Genomic DNA, 13,014 nt, shown 5'->3' with positions numbered 1-13,014 from the left:
GTGAAAGCCGCTATGTTTACTATTATTAGCATGATGGATGGATTGTGGTGTCAAGGAGTCTATCATTTATATTGATACGACTGTTTGTTTTATGTATTTCGGCAATTAATAAGTATAATTTAAGTTAATACTCGAAGTAAGTCTCTATCGCTTGAGGTTGATTTATTTCTGCATAAAGTTTTCGTTACTGCTGTCAGCAATAGTTAAAAAAGTTGACGAATTAAGATAATTATTTCCGTTCGTCTTTTGTAAAATAATTTAAGTTTTAAATTAGGAAAGTATCCAGAAAGAAAAAATTTTGAACACTTTTTGATAATGTTCAACCAAATTTTTTCACCTGTCGTGAGTATTACAATCATTCATCTCTAAATTATGAGTGTCTGCTCCACAGAGCCATATTATATGTTTTGATTGTACCTATATATACGTACCTAACTACTTTGTGTTTTTTTGTTGACACTTGTGTCCTTGTTTTTATTTAAGTCAGTTTTACAAACTGGCCAAATACATGTTTGGCCCACGCTCTGTAGGTAGCTCCTCTAGGCTCTGTGCTCTGGACGTAGGTTAAGACTATACTTTAGCGGACTTTTAACCATTTCTTGTTAGTTTTACACAACTAATGATACCTACATATACAGGATATATTTCTTTAAAGGTTTTAATAAATTAAATATTAGGATATCTGTGGTAACATATTTTTAAGAGTAAAGTAAAAGTTTCGGCATTCGGCCCCTATCGATATCGATAGCCGAAGCAGCCATCGATGGGTTTAATCTCACAAACTTTGCGCCAGATTGTTTAAGAAGAAACTGGGCACAAACCCATGTCGGGATGACAGCTGCATTCACGGTACAGTTTTCTGTTCAATTACCGTGGTATCAGACGCGTCACCGTCCACCTACGTCGATACTTCGCGTCACGGTGACCACTTTCGCTAATGACTCCGAGCTCAATATTAGGCCGTCATTCCACAAAATATACACTCAGAAGCTGTGTATTGACTGTATAGTGCAGAAGTAAATAATAGTACATTTAAATACACATTTCACAAAACTCTAACAATAATGTCTGTGGAACCTTTCATAATTATGTTTAATGAAAACTTCAAAAAGAAAACAAAAAAAGACATCTCATTCTATTTATTGTGACAAAGCATCGCATCACATTGCCGAAGAAGTAATGGAATTGTGTCTTTATTCAGCGCGTTGAATTTGTAAACAAACTGCGTGTTAGAAAAATCTATTTATTCTATCTAATCTAATGGCTTTGCTGGCAAATAGGCAATGTAGGATTAACAGAATAGAAGAATAAGAGAAGTTTACGCCCAGTATTTTGCTAATTCCTTCCCGAAAATATATATCATTATGAGTATGCAGAAGGACATAGGTTACCTTCCATCCCGGAAACTATTATTCCTGTGGTATTTGCGAAAAACCTGTATTCCATTTTTGTAGCGCTAATTATAGGAGCTAAATGGTAATAAATAAACTTTGCAATAAAAACACTATAGATGGCAATGTGTGTATTTTAAATGCGCTATGGATATTTTAACTATCGCAATGCCATTTTAATACGAAGAAAAATTTGTTCCATTAAGGGCATTTAAGTGAGCGATACTGCGGGTAAACAGCTAGTTTATATATATTTTTTAGAGAAATAGATGTTAAAAGCCCTCCAACTCGCGTTTGAAGCCGATCTTTCCTGACCATAGGTGTAAATCTTCTGACCCTTCCGAGACCAATTTCTAAATAAATTACATACACACCTCTAAAAATTGGGCATCATTCACGTAAAAATTCATATTGTAGCCAATTTATTTGCAAATACCTTTATTTCTGAACATAAATTACTGCCGTGAAGTTAGCTACTTTAAACTGGTTTGCGGCTAGTCGCAGACCGGTTGACCTAGTTGCGTTGAAACCGTCGGACAGTATCCCCGTATTTCGAGTTTCGTGCGTTTGAGGTTATTTTACATTATGAATGAGCAACAAACCATTAATTTCGTATTAGAAGTTAAGAAATATCCTTGTCTCTACAACAGCAGTCTAAGCAGCTACTATCGAAGGACAGAAACAGATAAAGCATGGGAAGTCATCGGAAAACTAATGAATATGACAGGTATTTTTTCGTATTTTTCTTATATCATTTAGGTACTTGATTATAATGGTTAGATTACAAAATAGTGTAATATTTTTTGCTGCAAAGTAAGCATAGTAGGTAGTGATAAAAATACTTCGTCTAAATGCCCTGCGTAGCAGTAATAATAAAGGTTATAATCGGATATTACTATATCAAGTGCCCGTAATCGAAAGGATTTAAATCCTACTCGTGTTACATGGGTTTGTATCCAATCTGACTGAAACTAAACAATGAAAATGTTATGTTATAGATTACAATAATTTTTATTAAGTAAACACGTATATGCATTATAAGTATATAGGTACATAAGATTGAATAGGGATTAAGTGCTCTCCGGACAACGTTACATGGTTTTTGGGTGCATAAAAATTGCAACCATTTTTGTTTTTAGTAAATACTATGGTTACAATTTTTATATATGTATATTTATTATATTATATTTATTTATATTTAATAATAATAAAAATCACATCTCTTAAAATACTTGTTTATTATTTTCTAGGTATAGCTTGCAAAGAAAAATGGAGAAATCTACGCGTTGTGTTTATGAGACACATGAAAATTTCAAGAAATGGTTCTGGTCACAAGAAAAAAAAACCATACTATTTGCTTGATGTGATGCAATTTTTAACTCCACATTTAAAACAGACGACTCCGAACAAAGGAGTAAATTTTCCCTCTACTAGTTCAAATGAAGGGATAAATAATATAGATGATATAATTCACGCTCAAGAGCTATCTAATATCCATGAGGACGAGTCTGCTTCCGAAAATACTGAAGAATATAATGAGCCACGTTCTCCTAAAACAAAGAGGAACAGACTGACTATTCAAGAAGCTGATAAACAATACATAACTACCACAAATAGACCTTCTACCTTAAACGAGTATCGTATTTTGAATGACCCTGTTATATCATTCTTGAATAGCCTGGAACCGGAATTAAAAGAAATGAATCTACAGCAGTTAAAGATTTTTAAGAGGAAAGTTTTAGCACTCATTGATGACATAATGGGTCCTTGTGGTAATACTCCAACAGCTACTGATAATAATATTATTGATAATAATGAACATGTAGAAAATATTCCAAATAATTCCAAAAATATATCTGTATCTGAAAGTAATTGTATGGATGTAGGTGACATGTCACCAGAAAACAATTCAAATTGTTCTTCACCTACTCTCTTCTTCGTTGCAACAGATGATGACATTAAAACTGAAGTTGAACCATAAGTTCAAAACCATGTTTTCTTGGCCTTCCACATGCATGTGCGTGTCATGACATGACATCGAAGTTATGGTCATGACATGACATCGCAGGATACTTCTATCCTCTTCGTTTCACTAGTGAATTCTCTAATTCTGTACTGGAAAAGTCATAAGTTTTTGTTTGTTATAGATGTTGTTAATAAACAATTTACGGTTCATGGTTTTTTAATTTCCTAACAAATACAAAATGTTCTGATCAGCTCCCTTATAATACGAAAGCTTTTTGAGAAAGTTAAAAAACTCTTTAGGTTGTATAAATAAGAAATTTTAATAGAAGCATTATTATCCCTATAGCTTCATTACAGTGGCGACATCAGTACATAAAAGTGCTCGTAAGTCATGGGGCTACCAATCGTTAGGGAAATTTTGTTACCGGCTCTTACCAACGAAAACATCTATTTTCTATATGTCACAGACATAACAAGAAAGTTAAATATATCCGCTGCTGCAGACTGTACCATAATAAATTTCGTTGAATTTATGAGATCGGTCGAATGGAGTACCGTTAATAGATTCTTAAACCGACATAATATTCATATTAGTCATCATTCGTCATGGTAACAACGTACTGTTATCTAAAATAATCGACAACACTGCTTGCAATGCATTTCCATAATAGATTTCAACAGTATTTTGATTTCTAAATCATTTAGATTATTTGAGGGAATATTTATAAATAGATCGTATCACCAGTATCATGATTTTATATGAGGTACGCTGCTGCGCCATAGAACCGTGGCGCAGCTCCCGTGGGAATTTCGGGATAAAAAGTACCGTATGTGTTATTCCAGGTCATATTATACCCGTGAATCAAATTTCATAACAATCTGTCTAGTAGATTTTGCGTGAAAAAGTAACAATCATACACACATATATAGACATCCTCACAAACTTTCGCATTTGTAATGTTGATAGGATAGGATATTTTTTAAACTTAAAATTGAGTTGTAAATAAGAAAATCTACAGGGTTTATTGTGATAATAACATTTCAGCATTTTCCTTTGTCCCGGGTCACGCTAATTACTGCATGTGGCATGATATGATATGCCATGCAACGCAAAGAAAAACCAGCAACGTATTTCAATTCGCTACGATCTGACTGATCATATTTAGCTAGTTCAGTATAGTTTGGTCAATGTTATACCGCAAAAACGATTCTACTTATAATGTTGCAAATCAACATATAGTTTGTATGGGCCTTTTTTTTTAACTTAATAAAATTGGAATTGAATGGTTGATGGACTGTCGCATCGTTGACCTATAGAATTAATCAGATCAAATTCATCACAGTAGATCACTTTACTATTACTTATTGGTTTAGTATTTCCTAACATGAGATCAAGAAGTATTAGTTACTACGATTACTGTGATTCAACTAACACTGCTTCTGCATTATCTAGTGTTTTCTACAATAATTGAATGGCACCATGCAAAGTTTCGTGTTGAACACCAGAAGATCGTGGGAAATTGGAGCACCCAGATAAACCTATCTCCTGACAGAGAGACCCTATTGTTAATCACAAGAAAAATGGCAAAAATTAAGTATTGTACATATCTTTCTTTCCTTTAACTTGCGATATATATCAAGTGAGACAAACAGCTATTTGGTTTTCCATCTTTTGTGTTACACATAGACATAAAAAGAAGCGCGGCATTCCGTTAATTAGTACCATACTTATTGCAAAAAGCGGTGCTAATGATCTTTGAAAGAGATTAATTACATGGGTATTTCCTAAACTAAGATACGAGTATCTCACAATCTTTCATTCAAAAATTACTGCCCATAACATTATAAAATGCGCACTTTTTCTTAGATCTATAACAGGATTTCTACTCTTTATAGCATTAAGACTAGCTGCCTCCTAGTCTACTTCAGGAATTATGTAGCTTCCCACTGATATAAGAATTTGGAAAATCGGTTGAGTAGCTCTCGGCTCCGAAGATTACCTCCTAAACACAATATATTAGTATAACTTGTAACGTAATGCCTAGGAAGTGTTATGTATCCATCCAGAATCCAATCCAAAAATATCCAATATACCAAACCGTTAACAAACAATATTCTATCTGCCACCGAAATTTTTAATTGGATACGATTTAAACGGCGGATATTCTCGTCATTTTAACAAATCAGAATATTTATTTATATATTGAATGTTCATTGATCACGCAGCCTCGCTAAACATTCACGTCCTGCCAATTTGAATCTGAAATGGTACAAAAAGATAATGTTAGAACGGGGGCAGTATTTCATACAACAAACAACAACAACAAATAAAATGGTTATTTTATTTGTGAAAATGAAGCACTAATTATGCTTTGTGGTTCAGAATAAGTATGTTTTAAATTGAGATCACAACAGGATCAATGAACAACACGCCATATCAAGAACGAAACAAGAAATTTTTCATTTTAGTTGCAAGCTGGTGACGACTGACGGGAAATGGCGCGGGACCGGAGACGGTGGACGGTTGTTGTTCGCGTGCTCTGTGTTGGAGGCCATTTTAGATTACCGAGCCCAGATAGTAAGTACTTTTTACAGCCATAGATAATTTGAGGTGTAAATACAATTATTTTGTTTTACTTTAATCTAGTCGCAGGTGGCACATGGATGAGTGAGGCACGGGACAGGGAACGAAGGCAATGATGTTGATGAATGAAGAGAGTGACTTCTCTGAGCCTCTCTTCGCGCTTCTTCCCTGAAATGGTTATAATGAATCCAACTAAACAATGCCTATACTGAAAAGCTGCCCCAAATTAATCAATTTAGAGCAGCTTTTTAGAGTAGACTTTAATGACTCACGGTAATTAGTGATTACTAATTACCGTGAGTTAGTAGCATGTATGTGTTTGTACGTTCCGGCGTATCACCGGAAGTCTCGTACGTTTCCAGTGTTCTGGAATGCCGTCGCATTGACTGCTGGGCGCCTCTAAAATACATTTAAGCTAGTTGCACACGCACGAGTAGATATTGTTTTTTACAGTTACCTAACCTTTAAAATGGAATAAATAAATTGACCTAACTTGATAGTCAATTTCTAGGAAATCTAAGATTTGAAATCAAATACGCTTCAATTGCATAAAAATTTGTTTGAAAAAAACTTTTTAGAATTAATATCTTAATCTTGATAGCTGTATTATCAAACAGACTCCTATCGAATTCTAGAATCGCCGAACTCTGACAAATGCCGACTCGAGTGCACGAACCACGTTTGTATGACAGTTTTTATTTCAATATCATCGTCTTCTCGTCCTTCTCGGTTTTGTGCCTTACGAAACCAGTTTCGACCCACAACCTTTCTTATGTCGTCGACCCATCTTGCTTTCGGATGACCTGCTTCCACTTACAGTTTCTAATCCTCCACTCTGTCAAAACCCTACTCCACCGGTCGTCACTTCGCCTTGCTAGCGCATTATTTATTTACCGCAATGAAATACCAGCAATGTAAAGTTCGACAAACTGTATTGCGTTAATGTATACCCGACATTATTTTTATGTGACAGCACTATAACGTATGTAACTGCACCCCACGAAAATTATAATATTCAAACTTATCTAATGCCATTTCATAAATAATATAAGTAAGTACTCCATTACAGTACTTTTGTATATTTTAACCATACGGATATAATACTTCGCAAATTGGTAATTTAACAAGCTCTTCCCATGGTATCCAACTTTGCCCGTGTGTAATGAGGTTTAACTGGCGATGGACGTCCAGTTAAACAAGTCTAATGAATTTAAGTTGTCGTGTTACCCACTCCATCACATTGACGGATAATATAAAGGGTCAATGTTTAAATAAATAGATAGTAACATTAATAATGTATTAACCCAAATACATACATTATATTCTCAAACGCTTTTATGTACCTATAGACTTATTGTTTGATCTTTTAATATAAATGTTTATCGATTTCACCGCTGACTGATTTTGAAAAAGTATTGCACTGTACCTAATTAGCCTAATAATAAAGCGATCGTAAAATATTTAAACGTACTATAAGATATCAACCTTTTTGCTTACGTAGGCTCCTTTTTGTCAGTAAGTTAATTTAGAACGGTATTAAGACTAGAGAATAAGTCAGAAGCTTCGAGTAAACAAGACAAACTCACGGTAAGCCAATGACATTCCTGTAACAGAGTAACCCAATAAATTAACTGGAGTACACTTTGCCAGCGATGGAGCCGCAAATGCAGAGCTGAATGCAATATACGGTGCAAAGGTACTGTGAGATCATAGTTCGTACATGTCTTTTGGACACTTTTTATTTTTTCTCAACAATAAGATTACTCATAAATCACGAATTGACACTGGTCAATTCGTGATTTATTTACTGAAATAGATAACCCTTGTTCACATACAAACACGTTAGACGTATTCTCTGGCCCAGATTCAGTGTTGGCCTAATACAACGGGCCCTGGCCTTACTTCGTTTTGGGGGAAAATATCGACAAGAATATCGACAAATAACTTTTTCTCGGGACTATTGATATTTGGTGAAAAAAATGTACCCCATTGAAATTGCTTACATTTTTGAAATTACGGCAAAATGACGATGTGCTTTCCAGACTATAAGTCTTTTCTTGAATATATTTTTCGCCTATTACACGATAAGTACTTATTTTAGTATATAATAAATAAAGGAGGAGAATAATTATTTGAATTAACTTTCGGACCTTGCTGTTGTTGTTGTCTTGTTTGCCTTTTTTATAGAAATGAATAGCGATCGGGCCCTGCCCATGATAGGCTAGATCCAGCCCTGAGTATTTTATAAATGACCCATTTAAGGACCTATGGTCATTAGGCTCGCGCTTAAGAACGGAAACACATGCACAATAATCAACTAACGAACTACCTGACTAATGAACTACACGTGACGTGACTCACCTTACTGTTACACATTAACAGACAGTGGATACGCTATGAATTAAATTAATTAAGATGTAGATGACTTGGATATTATAAAATGGAAGTACCAGGAAGTGTATCCTTGTGACCTCAATCCATCATCACTCAAATGAAGCTAAGTACTAGATATTTTATAAATTTGGCTAACCGAGCTTTAAAAAATATTTGAGTTTTATGATAAAATAAATGTTACATTATGTCGTGATCTGAAGTTTAACCAAATGAAGAAAGAACAATAACTATTGTGATCATAACCGCAACCACTTGCATAATTTTGCGGGCACTTATTAACCAATCATATTACTTTCTAAACCGTGGTCCCTCATGAACAAACGCTCTCACATTTAACAGCGTTGATTCACTGTGATCATGGCCTCACAGAATCACCAAATTCATGAGTCAGATCTATAATCCTTTAATAAATATCTGCTTGGGAGAAACAAGTTCATTACCAAACTGCGGTTAGTTTGACCATCATGACTCAGATTTAAAAAAGAACCCCTATTTATAAGAATCGCTGAGAAGGAAAGAGATGGTATTAAAAATAAATTAAAAAATATAATAACACCTGCGTGAGTCAACTTTAGAGTTAACACATTGGATGCCATTTAAAACTACATTACCCAGTAGCCCTAATAAGCTGAGATAGATATTTGTTATCACCTGTGGCGCCAACTATAGGTGAATAGACTTTGACCAGTCTTGTGATTAACAGCTCATTAGATAAGACTGTCAAAACCAACGAGGCAGTTTCCCGCCCTAGAATACGTAATCCGTAATCCTCTGGTGACTATCGTACGAAGCTACTTTAGGGATAGAGAGCTTTGACAGCTAAGCTTGAGCATGCCCAAATAGAGTAAAATGAAAAAGTTTTTTAAGCGGCTATACTCTCACATTTTTAATACATTTTTTGGTTTGTTAACACTGATATTTTTCTTAAAAAAACTTATTTCTGCTTATTTGAATTCTGTCATTCGTTTCACTACATCCGCGCGGATTTGGAAGTTAGTTTTACACAGAGTCTTACAGTATAACATTGCTAACATTAAATTTAAAAAAATGCTAACAGTGTGCTGTAGAAAATAAATGTAATCATTTACATACTATTTCATACTATAGGCAAAGGTTTGTTTATTCATTAAAAATCCAACACACAATCTCACGATGATCGATGTGACCGCATTATGTATTTGGTTTATAGAATACTTTTCTTACAAGGGCTGTAAATTTTACTGTGCCTATTTAGTAGCACTGTGTTAGCATTAACCCACATCCGTCGAGCATGTCCACAAAAATATGTATATCGAGCTAATGCTCGATATACATATTTTTAGTACGAATTTTTGTTGACATTACCGGTTATGCAAAATCTTTGAACAAATAAATCCTAATAATATTATCCTAATTAATATTAGGGTTTTTATTCTATTCCTCTATTTATATTTATATTTTTAATATAAAGAGGATTGTGAGTAAAATGCTTGTAGAATCTTTTGCTCTGCAACAATCATTGGTAACCAATATCCGATCGGAGATGACCAAGCACTAGGTCTAGCTTCTGTAAGTACGCGTTTTATCGTATAGATTTGTCATTTTTAAAACCACCATATACCTACACAAAAGATGGGAAAAACTAACTTATCTAATTATGACTACATAACTATACTTCACACAAGTATCATTTTGGTAAACAATTTAGTCATCCATATTTCGATTAACATATTAAACCTACCACCCCGCCTGTAGTACTTATAATGAATGGTCCCATTAGTCTGTATTAAAACAATTTAGGTCAATAGAGGCCATAAACTTGACTTTGTGTACATACGTCATATTAGGGTTCCATACTGTTATAAAGTCCTGTTTTCTCAGCTCGTATTCGAAACCTTTGAAATAAAATAAATATTTATTGAATAACTTACATTAGTTACAATAAGTGGCGTAGAAAAAAGAAGATATATAAAACTAGCGGCCCGGCTTCACTTGGGTAAAAACATAATAAATTAAACATATACGCCTAAACCTTCCTCAGGAATATCTATGAGCGAAAACTGTACGAAAATGCGGACAGTAGTTTTTGAGGCTTTCATATCAATTTTGTAATTATATTACATATAAACAAGGTGCGATTCCGACTCGCACTTGGCCACTTTTTTGCTGAAGCACTTGTATGAGTAGATGCAGAAGATTGTAAACAGAACTCTTGTAAGATCAGATACTCACCCGGACGGCCCCACATCGTCTGAAGTGAAACCTATAAATGGCGTTGGCCCTGATAATGATGCATCATATCGTATTTGAACTGGTACTGAGTGATGATTTCAGAAAAACCGGTCATTTGAAATATTCCAGCTATTACTTACGTTACATATTTTAAATCAAACATTACCAGTTTCATAATATCTAAAGATATAGGTAAAGAAGGATAAGGACGAATAATGTAACTCAGATAAAATTTTGGAAATAGATTATGTAAAGGATAAGCCAAAACCAACATTTTGGTTCATGATTTCAATCAACAACTTAAACATAACTATTAGCTTTACTGTTACCAACACAAATTAAGACAGCCGCAGACACATGCCGTCTTATGGCCCGTATTATACAAGTGGTCACTCATAAAGGGTTGGTTTGCAAAGATGAACGAGATTCATAAAGCTTTGGTCCAGAAAACTGTATATTTTTTATTTCTTACCTACTGCGTCTGTGCTCCACTCTAATCAATTGGAGGTAATTGCGATTCACATTTCTGCGTCATAATGGCAAGGACCTACGCAATTACGCTGGAAACCAGACACGTCATTTAATCGTTACGTTACCCATGATGAAATTGGAAAGCTTTGTGATAGTAAGTAATCTTTGACATTGTTGACATAATTCGTAGGAAAAAAACCTTAACTGGATATAGAAAATTACACTTCCTCAACATGGTAAATAATGTATGTCTTCTTCATTTTGTTCTATCGATTGCTGTCATAAACCCACTAACAAGCAAATTATGTAACGAGCAATGCCTATGGCTATGCCTCTTCTGCGTGGCCCAGGACAAATCCAATAACACTGCTTCGATGTTGTCAGGGAAGATAATGCATGCGAATGGTCTTACAAATAAGGACGCCGAAGACCGTGTGAAGTCTAGAAGAAAAAGTAAGAAAGCGGACCCCGGGCTTCTCGTAGCGGAAGACCGAGATAATGCTAAGATGAAAAAGACAGAGAGATATTGCTATCATAGATCACACAATGAATTCCGAATAAATAATAACCTATTTTTGCCAAATATTAAGTCAGGAAAAAATCGTAACATCAAAGCAAATCTCTCAACCATTTCGATCAGAAACGCACGGCTTTGACTACAGTCATGCCACGCCCCGCTAGCCAGTATACTACGTTTTTTTCATCGTAGCAGTCGCAGGCACGTGAAGTTTAATATCGGAACATTCATTCATTATAATATCGGAACCGAGATCCGTATCAGCAACAGGTAGCCCGACCCACAGCTCCACTTGTTGATTTATCGGTACCACATCACATCACTAATCCAATTACCGACTAGGGTCTAATACCCTCGTCTTTATTTTGTTAAGCATTCACTTTTCACATTTTTAATAAGAGAAGGGTAGTTAACCCTTTTCATATTAAAAATGTGAAATGTAAAAAACGAAAATGTTTCGAACTACTAGTTAACCTCTACCTGGAATGTTGTCCCCATAGGGATTTCAACAACATAACAAGATTTTGGTCACTGTAGGAAAATTCTTCGATATCTATTTATTACATAATATTTTCCCCCTCTTGCTTTTATAAAACTAGCAAAATTTCGTAATTTTCGCTTGATATTTTTTTAATGAAGTGTAACAGATATACTGTTCAACATTGCTGTATTTTGAATTTTAACTTAGTTCGAATTTTAGTTTTATATACTTTTTACTAATTCAATTTCTTTACACTTTCAATGGGTATATAAATTGTATACATTTTCAATTTTAATTTAGCTGTTATCATGATAAGATAACTAAATTTAAATAAACAGCTATTAATCATATCAGTAAAGTTCATAGGATAACTAATGAATATTTGAAATACCAAGTTCTCATGCGTTAGGGTTACCACAACTATCGATCACTCCGGACTTTTACTCAAGGTTTTTCAAGAGTTTTCTGGCTGTGTTTTTTTTGTCTTGAAGATTTGCATAAATTAAAATAATCCTCCTATATTTCTGATAACTTATTTGTTAGTGGATTGCACTAGTCACTTTGACCTGACTGACGTTTAAACAAAATGGCGTATTTTGCGTATTTCTGTGCATCCTGCACAGAAATACGCAAAATACGCCATTTAGTAGTTAAATTAGTAAATGGTAACCCTAATTCTAATGAATCATTTGATTCATTTTGTTTTAGAAATCGTAAACAAAATTAGATGTGTCAAATCATAGAGCAATTTTCATTTCATTTTATTGACCAACCAAAATATTGTTTGTAATTTTTTGGAGTGAATAGATTAATGTTTACAATTAATTCATTTTAAATGTTTACAAATCTTGCTAATTTGTTACCATTTAAATTTTACTTACGTTTGTATATTTGTCACTTTATGTATACAATAATAATTTTTGCACACTCGTCTATGCACTAACCGGAAAATATTTATCTGTCTCATCTCAACGTTTTCGGTTCATTCCTCAGCCGATGA

General features: G+C 34.2%; 1 protein-coding gene across 1 annotated transcript; it reads left to right on the top strand.

Annotated features, from left to right (window-relative positions):
• The first annotated feature begins 1,928 nt into the window (after positions 1 to 1,928).
• LOC128673588 (uncharacterized) lies at positions 1,929 to 3,564 on the top strand. Its single transcript, XM_053751537.1, has 2 exons — positions 1,929 to 2,118; positions 2,642 to 3,564. Exons 1-2 carry the CDS (start codon positions 1,977 to 1,979, stop codon positions 3,370 to 3,372), a joined length of 873 nt encoding a protein of 290 aa, XP_053607512.1. The 5' UTR covers positions 1,929 to 1,976; the 3' UTR covers positions 3,373 to 3,564.
• Positions 3,565 to 13,014: the final 9,450 nt, after the last annotated feature.

This window comes from Plodia interpunctella, chromosome 11, assembly GCF_027563975.2.
Source record: "Plodia interpunctella isolate USDA-ARS_2022_Savannah chromosome 11, ilPloInte3.2, whole genome shotgun sequence".
Lineage (NCBI taxonomy): Eukaryota > Metazoa > Arthropoda > Insecta > Lepidoptera > Pyralidae > Plodia > Plodia interpunctella.
Note: the sequence above shows the minus strand (reverse complement) of the source record. Positions and strands in the feature narration are given on the sequence as shown.

What these genes read in the sequence shown, in the direction of transcription:
- LOC128673588 (XM_053751537.1), top strand. Translation starts at nt 1,977, where the DNA reads ATGAATGAGCAACAAACCATTAATTTCGTATTAGAAGTTAAGAAATAT. An exon ending in AAAACTAATGAATATGACAG is followed by an intron (nt 2,119 to 2,641) that starts GTATTTTTTCGT and finishes ATTATTTTCTAG; the next exon opens with GTATAGCTTGCAAAGAAAAA.